At 35.3% G+C, this 11,218-nt stretch overlaps 1 protein-coding gene across 1 annotated transcript; it reads right to left on the bottom strand.

Annotated features, from left to right (window-relative positions):
• Nucleotides 1–1,690: 1,690 nt before the first annotated feature.
• On the bottom strand, nt 1,691–10,997 carry LOC127282028 (collagen alpha-5(IV) chain-like). Its single transcript, XM_051306101.1, has 8 exons — nt 10,882–10,997; nt 10,064–10,121; nt 7,798–7,826; nt 5,272–6,999; nt 4,958–5,189; nt 4,712–4,870; nt 4,419–4,604; nt 1,691–4,316 (listed from the first exon to the last, which is right to left on the bottom strand). Exons 2-8 carry the CDS (start codon nt 10,086–10,088, stop codon nt 2,815–2,817), a joined length of 3,861 nt encoding a protein of 1,286 aa, XP_051162058.1. The 5' UTR covers nt 10,089–10,121; nt 10,882–10,997; the 3' UTR covers nt 1,691–2,814.
• Nucleotides 10,998–11,218: the final 221 nt, after the last annotated feature.

Raw genomic sequence — 11,218 nt, 5'->3', positions numbered from 1 at the left:
AACGACGTGATTCCGAAAATGGTTGGTTGATTGCTCCTCTTTGTCACGATGTCATCATGACCGCGATCCTCTAGACTCATCCTCTATTTTAAGAAATAATTTTCTATTTTTCTCATTGAAGAAAAATATATAATTATAATCAGAAGAAATATACATTTCAGAAAAAAAATTTTTTTTAATAATTTTTAATATTAACAAAAGCTTATAGGAATATTTAGCGAATTTCATCATTGAAAATTTATTTATTTCCCACGTGTTTGAATAAAATTGTGCGACAATGTTTTGAGTATCGGATATTTAAAATCACGTGTCACGAGAGGTGAAATTAGTCGCAAAAAGATGCTGGATACACACGGTAGCCCCACCATAAAATAAATGAATAATAAAATTACAGGATCGATAATCGCGGGATATCCCTTTTGCAATAGCCATCACGCATAGCAAAAGAAGATGAGCTATGCAAACATTCCTCTTGCGTAAATATCTGATTTCAGGCAAAAAAAAAATATCTCCCGCATATTTATGAAATCTCAAACATTTCAAAGACATTCAAACAATTTAATTCGTTGATAATCACAATGTTACGACAATTTTTCATTATCTTCGAAAAACTGTACTATTGTTTTATCGTGCATTGTAGTGGTTGAATAAAATTTATGACGCATCGAGTCTGTAAATCGAGAACTGTATATTTTACTCATAACATTTCAATTCAATAGGGTTTTTATTAGAAAATCGATTCTAACAGCAATGAAAATATTATATCGTCATAAGATTTCAATGCGCGGATATTCATATGATTAAAGTTTCATAATTTTTTTTTTATTTTATATTAAAATGTACATAAAAATTATTATTTTTATTCAGTATTATCATCTTCAAACTTGTTTTATTTTATGTTTTGTAATTTTTATTAAGAAATTTATTTTTTTTTTATAAGAATAATGTTAAAGAAAAATAGTTTTTTAAACGATAAATTCAAGAATAAAATTAATTAAATCAGTGAAACAGAATTTTTTTGATTTAAAAAAATTGTTCATTAAAATAAAATATTCCGCATTGATATTAATTAATAAATTAAATTAATTGGGAAGGAAAAAACAAATTTTAAATGGAAATTAATATTGCAATTTGTCCAATTACCATTTGAAATGTTTGAGTATTACTTAATGATTAACAATTTGCTAGTCAGACTATACAAAAAATCACTATAGTTCTTCCCTTGATTTCTCCAATTATAAATTTTTTTTCTACATATATTTTTTGAGATAAAAATGACAGATGTAATAGACTTGATGCAATGAATATCTAAGATTACGATTACCTTATAGAATTTTGCGGTTTTTGAGTTATATATGAATTATTCATGTATATGGAAAATTAGTTTTCTGTATATATATATATATATATATATATAGAAAATTGAATTAAATCGAATTAAATTAAATTAAAATACCATAGAGAAGCTTTACACGACAGCAGTCAAATTGTTACAAAATTTATGGGAATTTTTTTTTTTTTTTTATTAGAATAATGAGATTCAGTGTAATATGAACATCAATGTAACTTTATATCTTTCAGGGTGTATATACACGCCTGAAATGACTAATTATAATAATAAGACCAGAGGGAAAGGAATAATGTGGAAATATATGTGTTAAAGGATTTCTTAAGTAAGTTAATAAACTGATTATTTGCAAAGGTGTTTCCTTTATTTCGCGTATAAAATATACATAATGGCATCCCACGAAGGAGTCACAAACCATTGTTATAAAAAAAATAGATAGATTATGATTACTGTCATTTTATTATAGAAAAATCTGCTAATATTATTGAGCGAGGCGCAAAAAAAAAACCGCTCAAAACACAACGAAAAGTTTGTTTTTTTTTTTACTCAATTTTTTTAATTTTGTAGAATTTACATCGAAACTCTTTCTTAAAATGAGCATCATTTCAAATGAATTTTACATATTATGTAAAATTTATTTGACAATTATAGTGAAATACTTGGTTCAATAATAATTGATTCAATTTTCACAATTCGTATCATATAAAATAATAAAATGAATCTAAAATAAAAATTCTGTTCTCTAATAATAACATGAAATCTTTTTAAGTTTCCAAGTTTCTTATTTATGGAATTAATCTATGACACTTGACAAATTCTTCTGTAATTCAACTAAGATATAGGAAAAATGTTAATATTATAAATAACGCACTTAGCAGAATTTAGGCACGATGCTTTTGTAGATAGTCGAAAAATGACTTTTCATTTTCTAAACATTTGAAAATTAATTGGTGCCTATTATTCATTAATGGTAACTTCATTAAATATTCAATAAGTGAATAAATAAATTTTCAACTTTTCATAAAAAAAAAAAAAATTTTACATTTGAAACAAAATTGTAATTTGTTAAAGGGTTCAAAATGAAAGAAAACTAAAAAATACTGATAGCTTCAAATTCGGACGAATTGTCTTATGTAAATAGAAAACAATTATATTTATCTAACTGATATCGTCAATGAACGACATTTGAGTTGCTTAACACTTAACTTACTTGGTAGGAGAGGCTCGTATTTACACATCCGGCACCAACGATGGTGGGGATTCGCAAAAAAAAAAAAAAAAATAATTTCCACTACAATTGTAGAATTTTATCGATTTCCTCGAGTCAGGAATATCTTCTAAAGAATAAAATATCCGCGCATGATAAAAGTATCATGAAAATTTTGTTGTCCAGAATGAAATAATTGAAGTTAGATGAGGTCGAGATGTGATTGAATTTAGTATTTGTTAAAAATGGCCAATAATAATTAGCCAGCGAGTGGCGGTAAATATTCACGATCTGGTTTTGCTGGTCCCTCAGGTGGGAAAGGAGAATCTGGTCCTTGTGGACCCTGTCCAGGGTAACTTGGTCGTTGTCCAGGACTACTTGGACTTTGTGGTCTTTGTCCAGGATAACTACCGGGTCCCTGAGGACTTTGTCCTGGAAGAGGTGTGAGATAACCAGGACCGCTTGGTCTTTGAGGACCTTGCGGACTCTGTCCTGGGAAACTGGGTCCACTTGGTCCTTGTGGACCTTGTCCTGGGAAACTAGGTCCACTTGGTCCCTGCGGACTTTGACCTGGAAAACTAGGTCCTGAGGGCCTTCCTTGTCCTGGATATCCACTAGGTCCTTGAGGACTTTGTCCTGGGAAACTTGGTCCACTTGGTCCTTGAGGACTCTGTCCTGGAAAACCAGGTCCACTTGGTCTTCCTTGTCCTGGATATCCACTAGGGCCTTGAGGGCCTTGTCCTGGGAAACTAGGTCCGCTTGGTCCTTGCGGACCTTGACCTGGAAAACTGGGTCCACTAGGACCTTGAGGACCTTGTCCTGGTCTTCCTGAACCCGGATATGTTCCACTTGGTCCTTGTCCGGGTGATGCTGGTCCATTTGGTCCTTGAGGACCTTGTCCAGGAAAATCAGGTCCTCTCGGTCCTTGTCCACCTGGGCCTTGAGGACCAAGTGGTCCCATTGGTCCTTGGGGTCCCATTATTGTATAATCGTAAAGATTTTCATTCAAGTAATACAAGCCTGGAGCTGAATTGCAATCGAATTGATTCCACCACACGCAAACAAAGTATTCTTGATTAAAGATAGTTCCATTAGGACAGAGGAAGTCGTACGTTTGATTGTTGTGGCATATATGGAAGACTTGACATTGAGTATCAACATCAGCGTAATATCCGGGGAATTGTTGGGAATCACAGCTGAAACTAGTTTGAGGAATATCAGCATAAATAGGATAATCCTGACCAGGTTCACCAGGTATTGCTGAGTAATCTCCTTCATTGTATGTTCCATCGTCACCATGTCCACCTGATGAACCGCCAGGAAAACTGCCACCAGGACCTCCCCCTGGAAATTGTCCACCTGGTTGACCACTTGATCCTGATCCAGGTCTGTCAGAACCTGGAAATTGTCCACCAGGTTGACCACTCGATCCAGGATATCCACCTGATCCAGGTCTTTCTCCTCCTGGAAATTGTCCGCCTGGTTGACTGCTTGGTCCAGAACCTGGATATCCTCCGGATCCTGGTCTCTCTCCTCCTGGAAATTGTCCACCAGGTTGAGAGCTTGGTCCAGGTCCAGGATATCCTCCTGATCCGGGTCCTCCACTTGGATATTGTCCGCCAGGTTGACTGCTGGGTCCAGATCCTGGATATCCTCCAGATCCGGGTCTTTCTCCACCTGGGAATGGAGTCTTAGTTCCACTTCCGCCACTTGGATATCCTCCAGATTGACCAGGTCGTTGCCCAGGTTTACCAGGATAACCTGAGAAACATTTCGTTTATAGATCATTTTTTTGTTACTTCACTTATTATGATTAAAAAACTTTTTTCAAACTGATTATTTCATAAAATTTGTCATAAGTACCTGGGCCTCCACTTCCGTCAGTTGAACCACCAGAAGGTGTTGATGGAAATCCTCCTGAGCCTGGTCTATCTTCACCTGGAAACGAAGTTGATGGTCGTCCACTTGGGTATCCTGATCCTTGTGATCCAGTACCACCTGATGGATATCCTCCAGGTTGACTAGGTCTTCCAGGTTGGCTAGGATAACCTTATGATCAACAAAAAAAAATCACAAATTAATATTTAATAAAAAATATTCCTCATTTTTTTTGCTGAACGGTTCAGTTTAAGGTATTGTAAATGTTGTACTTGTACCTTGAGATCCAGAACCACTTGTTCCTGGTCTATCAACACTGGGAAATGGAGTCGAGGGTCGACTACTTGGATAGCCTGATCCTGGCGTTTTAGTTCCACTTGACGGGTATCCTCCAGACTGATCAGATTGACCAGGTCTACCAGATTGTCCAGGATAACCTAAAAATCATAAATCAATAGCAGTATCTTAACTTTTACCCTTTTTTCTCAATTTTGATTTGGAAAACAATAAAATATTAGACTAGCCTTGAGATCCAGTTCCAGTACTTGGAAAACCAGAACCGGGCCGTTCTCCACTTGGAAATGAAGTAGAAGGCCTTCCATTTCCAGGATAACCTGGCTGTTTAGTAGTACCAGGTGAAGAAGGATATCCTCCGCTTGGTTTGTCACCTGTTCCTGGTGAAGATGGAAAAGGTACTGATGGTCTTTCTTTAGGATATCCTTCAAACGTGTCTGAGCCACTCGATCCAGGAGATGACTGAAATTTTATATATTCAATTTTCCAACATGTCCAATAAAATATAAAACGATCAAAATATAATTTAACATCAAGTGCTTACTGGTCGTTGACCACCTGGTCTTGAAGATCCTGGATAGCCATTACCACTTGGTCCCTGCGGTCCTTGACCTGGAAAACTCGGTCCTGATGGACTCTGTCCAGGTCTTCCAGGTTCTGGATATCCTCCTCCAGTAGGACCCTGAGGAGTTTGTCCTGGAAAACTTGGTCTACTTGGTGATTGCGGACTTTGTCCTGGAAATCCAGGTCCTGTTGGTCTTCCAGGGCCTGGATATCCACCACTTGGTCCCTGCGGACTTTGCCCTGGGGAACTAGGTCCACTAGGTCTACCAGGTCCTGGATATCCTCCACTCGGTCCTTGAGGGCTCTGTCCAGGAAAGCTTGGTCCACTTGGTCCTTGAGGACTCTGTCCAGGAAAACTTGGTCCAGTAGGTCTTCCAGGTCCTGGATATCCTCCACTAGGTCCTTGAGGGCTCTGTCCCGGAAAACTGGGTCCGCTAGGTCTCTGAGGACCCTGCCCTGGAAAACTAGGACCGCTTGGTCCTTGAGGTGGAAAGCTAGGTCCACTTGGCCTTCCAGGACCTGGGTATCCATCACTAGGTCCCTGAGGGCTCTGTCCTGGAAAACTGGGTCCACTAGGTCTTCCTTGTCCGGGATATCCTCCTCCACTAGGTCCCTGAGGGCTCTGTCCAGGGAAGCTTGGTCCATTTGGTCCTTGAGAACTTTGTCCAGGGAAGCTGGGTCCACTTGGTCTTCCAGGTCCTGGATATCCATCACTAGGTCCTTGAGGACTCTGACCTGGGAAACTGGGTCTACTTGGTCCTTGAGGGCTCTGTCCAGGAAAACTGGGACCACTTGGTCCTTGTGTTGGAAAGCTTGGTCCACTCGGTCTTCCAGGTCCTGGATATCCTCCACTTGGTCCCTGAGGACTCTGTCCTGGGAAACTGGGGCCACTTGGTCCTTGCGGACTCTGTCCGGGAAAACTTGGACCACTTGGTCTTCCTGGTCCTGGATATCCTCCACTAGGTCCTTGAGGGCTTTGTCCAGGAAAGCTGGGTCCTTGTGGACTTTGTCCAGGGAAACTAGGACCACTTGGTCTTCCTTGTCCTGGATATCCTCCTCCACTAGGTCCTTGAGGACTCTGTCCTGGGTAACTGGGTCCACTTGGTCCTTGCGGGCTCTGTCCAGGAAAACTGGGACCACTTGGTCTTCCAGGTCCTGGATATCCACCACTAGGTCCTTGCGGACTTTGTCCTGGAAAGCTGGGTCCTTGTGGACTTTGTCCAGGGAAACTAGGACCACTTGGTCTTCCTTGTCCTGGATAGCCACCACTAGGACCCTGCGGACTCTGTCCTGGAAAGCTAGGTCCACTTGGTCCTTGGCCAGGAAAACTTGGTCCGCTCGGTCTTCCAGGTCCTGGATATCCTTCACCAGGTCCTTGAGGACTTTGTCCTGGAAAACTTGGCCCTTGAGGGCCCTGTGCAGGACCGCTTGGTCTTCCTTGTCCTGGATATCCTCCACTTGGTCCCTGCGGACTCTGTCCTGGAAAGCTGGGTCCACTTGGTCTTCCAGAACCTGGATAACCAGGTTCCTGTCGTCCTTGACCTGGTGAGCTGGGTTCACCTGGTCCTTGAGGTCTTCCTGGAGTTGTCTTTGAAGGACCTGACCCTGGATAACCTCCACCATTAGATGGAGATTTGTTCCCACTTGGTACACCTGGTATCAGAGGATTTTTAGGTCGTGGATAGTCATATCCTTCGTCTTCTTGAGCCTAATAACATAGAATAATAAATTGATGTTCTGTTGCACAGGAATCTTGATTGAAGAGTGACTCGTGCTTGATTGATGATGAGTCAGAGATTTCTTGAAGTATGCCATTAGGCAGGTGGTATTAAAGTGGAGTTATTTAAAATCTAATTGTAATTTGAAGTCTATTTTTAGTTTTTTTTTTTTTTTGCATTTATCTCGTTGGCAATGATCTTTTGACATTTTTCATAAACAAAAGGTTGTTTCAGCATCGACAATATTTGCAGGTTTGCTTTGAGACAGCTCAAAGTAAGTACATGTCTCTGGTGACAGCGACCTTTCAGTTGGAAAAAGTTTTGAACAATCTCATCATTGTATCTTCGCTCTTACACTTGTTATTTTATAAATTAATTGTATACACTTGAAAGTTTTAGACTTAATAACGAAAGGATTCAACTAACATTTCATTGACGAATGAAAAAAAAAATTATTTTAAATTGCTTTTTCTTATAAGATACAAAATAGTTCATTTATTTTTATAAAAAAAAAAAAAAAATGTTTGATTCTAATCTATTTTTAAACAAATTGGTTTTTCTCTCAAATAATTAACTTTTTAAATCTTCTTCCTCGTTTGAAGTTTTCACTTTTCAGCATAAAATGAATTCCGATCTTGGTTAAAATTACCGTTTAGTCTTTGAATTTCAGAGGTTTTAAAAATATTTGAATAAATTATCATAATAATAAAAGGGGCGAAAGAGAGAGAGAGAGAGAAAAAAAAGTAGGAAGTTGCAGAACTTTTGTAAATTTAGTTTTGTAAACTTACCAGAGTTGTATGGACGATAGCCAGCGAGGCTGAAACAGAGGAAACGAAATTAGTGTGAATCTCGACGAGCGTTTCTTTAGTGTGTTATACCATTGCAAAAGAGAATAGTCTCAAGATATATAGAAAGAGAGAGAAAGAAAGAGATTCGTAATCTTCAAGAATTCAATGTACTCGACTATTTTCTTTCGATGTGTGTTTGTTTAAATTTATATACGTATATTCCAATCATGTCTCGCGTCTCTTCAACCGAGTGTGAGAATTCCAAATCTGTCGCCCTTTGTGTCATATACACGACAATGCACCTAATTAATTAGCGGGAAGTTATGTCAGACATTTTTCAAACTATTTCAATTCTAGTGTGAGATTCACACGCACGTTTATTTGCGATCAGTCAACTTGCGTGCCAACTATTACATCTTTTGCATTTCTTGTGCGAATTGTTGTTTATTTGAACTTTTAACTATTTTATTCCTAATTTAACACCTTTTTTCATCATAAAAAAAAAATTTCAGAATAAAAATAGCAATAGTAAATAAATTATTTTAATTGAATAAATTTATTGTTACTTTTTGGCTAATTAAAAAAAATTAATCAAATAATACAATTGTTTTTAATTATATAATTAAATAAAAATTTTTGCTAATCCGTCTGTCGTACAATAGTATGGTTACCATGGTAACAGTTACCGAAGCAATCGTTACCTTAGCAATTGTACACTGAAAAAAAAATTTATTTGATTCAAATAATCGGTTACTTGACTATTATTAAATAAATATTTATTTGTATCAAATAATTATTATTTGAGATTGTATTTGTTTTAAATAAAGAAATTATTATTTCAAATACAGTTTATTTAATTCAAATAAAAATTATTTGGTTCAAGTAAATATTTATTTGATAATAGTCAAGTTATCGAGTATATTTGAATTAAATAAATTTTTTTTTATCGTAAATAATTGTAAAGTGCTAAATGATTTGTTGTTATGAACAAAAGATTAAACACATGTAAATTTGAAAAAAGATTATTATATCTGAAAAAAAATCATTTATAATCAACGTATGTAATCGGAGAATTTTTGATGATAAGATGATATTATACCTTCTTTTGTACAATCGGAATCTAACCCGAACGTGCAACAGACCCGTAAATTAGTAATGAGTGTATAATTGCACAACAACTTACTGCATACACTTGACCTTTATTTTAAATGGGGGGATAGGCTTAAACCGTAAACGAATACATAGTGTAAAAAATCTTTGAACAATGCCACTGTGCAAAAACCTGTGTAACTTATCTTCAATTTATTTTAATTAGGAAGGAAGTTACGAAAAATTGTAATCAACTCGAGGCCCTTGTCGAAATTTCGATTCTATACAAAAGATTTTGCTCGATTTTTTAATTAAACTCCGGGTCGTGTAGTTACAAAATTTCATAGAGAAATTATTCATATTCGAAAAAAAAAAAATTTATTTATTATTATTTTATTAATAATTTTATTAAAGTAATAATATTAAAATTTTTGGCAAATGAATGTTTTGTGTTATTATAAATAATTTTTATTTTTTAATATTGTATTTCAATTATTTACTTCGATGGACAAAGAATTTCAATTTACTTTTATATACTTTTGATATTGTAATTTAATTTTGTCCTTTGATTTACTATTGTTTGAAATTTTTCTCTTTCATTCGCGATTTTAATAAGTTTTTTCCAATTTTTTTTCTCTCTTCAATCGAGAGACGACAAATATGTGATTCACTGAATCATTATATAATTTATTCAATGTAGTATTGATTCAGAAAAGAAAATTCTTTTTCTTTTATTATTACTATTATTTTTATACGCATTTCTTAGTTTAATTCCTTTGAATTACTGTGCCAAAGGCCATTTGTATACAGTAATCGTTATTGTGTTTGTGATATTAGATAAGATAATCCATTACAACCTCGAAGTCTTGTTCACAAAAAGAAAAGATTTATCCTTTTAATTTTTCATATTTCAGTTTTTTTTAAAACTGTATTTTGTTTTTGCAAAAATGAGAAGAATTTTTTTAAAAATTATTCAGTAAAATAATTTATAAAAATTTTTTCTGTTAATAATAATGAATTAATTATTATTTAAAGGATTGGATTTTTTTCGAAAAGAAATTTTAGAATTAGTTATTTGCAAGTTAGTAATTCTATTGTTATTTCAAAGTTCTTTCTTTCTAATTGTTTATAGTAATTGTGATTTTTACATTTAAATAAATTAAAATTTGTTACTCACCCATCCACAACAAACACAGCCGCATGTTTGTTGCTGCTGTCCTCCTTAAATTTTTATTCTAAAATTATAAAAAAAAAATGATAGTTGATATTTTATTATTATTATTTATTTAAAAAAAAAATATATTTTTCCATCATTTCGATTGTAATCTCATGTCATTGACAGTGACAACGATATTGTTAACTTTTGTGGTTTCTCACTGAGATCGAAAACAATCTGTGATTATAAGAGAAATGGTGTAATTTACAAGTAAAAGTGAGAATAGTCAAAGTTTCTTATTGAAATTATCGTAATACTGATTACTTGTAACCTTCAATTTTTTTTTATTAAAAAAAATACTTTAATTCAATGAAATAATTGAGATTCATAAAACAAATTACAATTTTTACTCTACCCTTTAAGTTCGAAAAACACTTTTTTGAGACCAAAAAGGATAGTTAATACGAAAATTTATATTTAAAAATTTCCCTTTCCTGCAAGTGATAAATCAATCCTTTACGGAGATAAGAGACAAAACTGATTACAGATTTTTAAAAGATTTTGGCTATTTTCCAAAAATTCGATACAGTTCCTCTTCATTGATGCACAGCAATGAAAATCAAAAATTATCGCAGTCACTGGACTTTGGGAAAAAAAAAAAAAATTATATACCCATTTAGCATACACAATAGAACTTTATTTTAATCCTAAAAGAAAATGAAAAATACACTTCACGTATCACGAGTAAATGAAAACACCGATTTTTTTTTTTTTTTGTTAAGGGGTAAAACGACACATCCAACTCGAGTTTCTTTTTAATCCATGACACAAGGACTCACCTAACTTTTGATCCCTGAGTCAGGACTGAAACTGAAATCTAAGTAAGTCAGAAGGTGACTGATGGTGGAGGTGTCGTGCTAACAATTTATACCCCTGGTTAGCAAGCAAGTAAGCAAGGCACCCCAGTAAAGGAAGGTCCGTGTGCCCCACCATTGTCTCTCCGGGGATGCTTGCTCATCCACACACCATCATCCTTGATCCTCCTTCCATCTTCAATCTATGCCGATGAGATGGGATTTTGTATCGTGTTTCTCTTCGGTCTCTTGGTCCTCATTGTGGATGGGGGGGGGAGCCCATAAGCATACCATAAGAAAACGACCTCACGACCTACTCGAA

The sequence above is a fragment of the Leptopilina boulardi genome, unplaced genomic scaffold, assembly GCF_019393585.1.
Source record: "Leptopilina boulardi isolate dan_hultmark-lab unplaced genomic scaffold, ZJU_Lbou_2.1 LbouV2_114, whole genome shotgun sequence".
Taxonomy (NCBI): domain Eukaryota; kingdom Metazoa; phylum Arthropoda; class Insecta; order Hymenoptera; family Figitidae; genus Leptopilina; species Leptopilina boulardi.
This window is presented reverse-complemented; position numbering and strand designations above follow the sequence as displayed.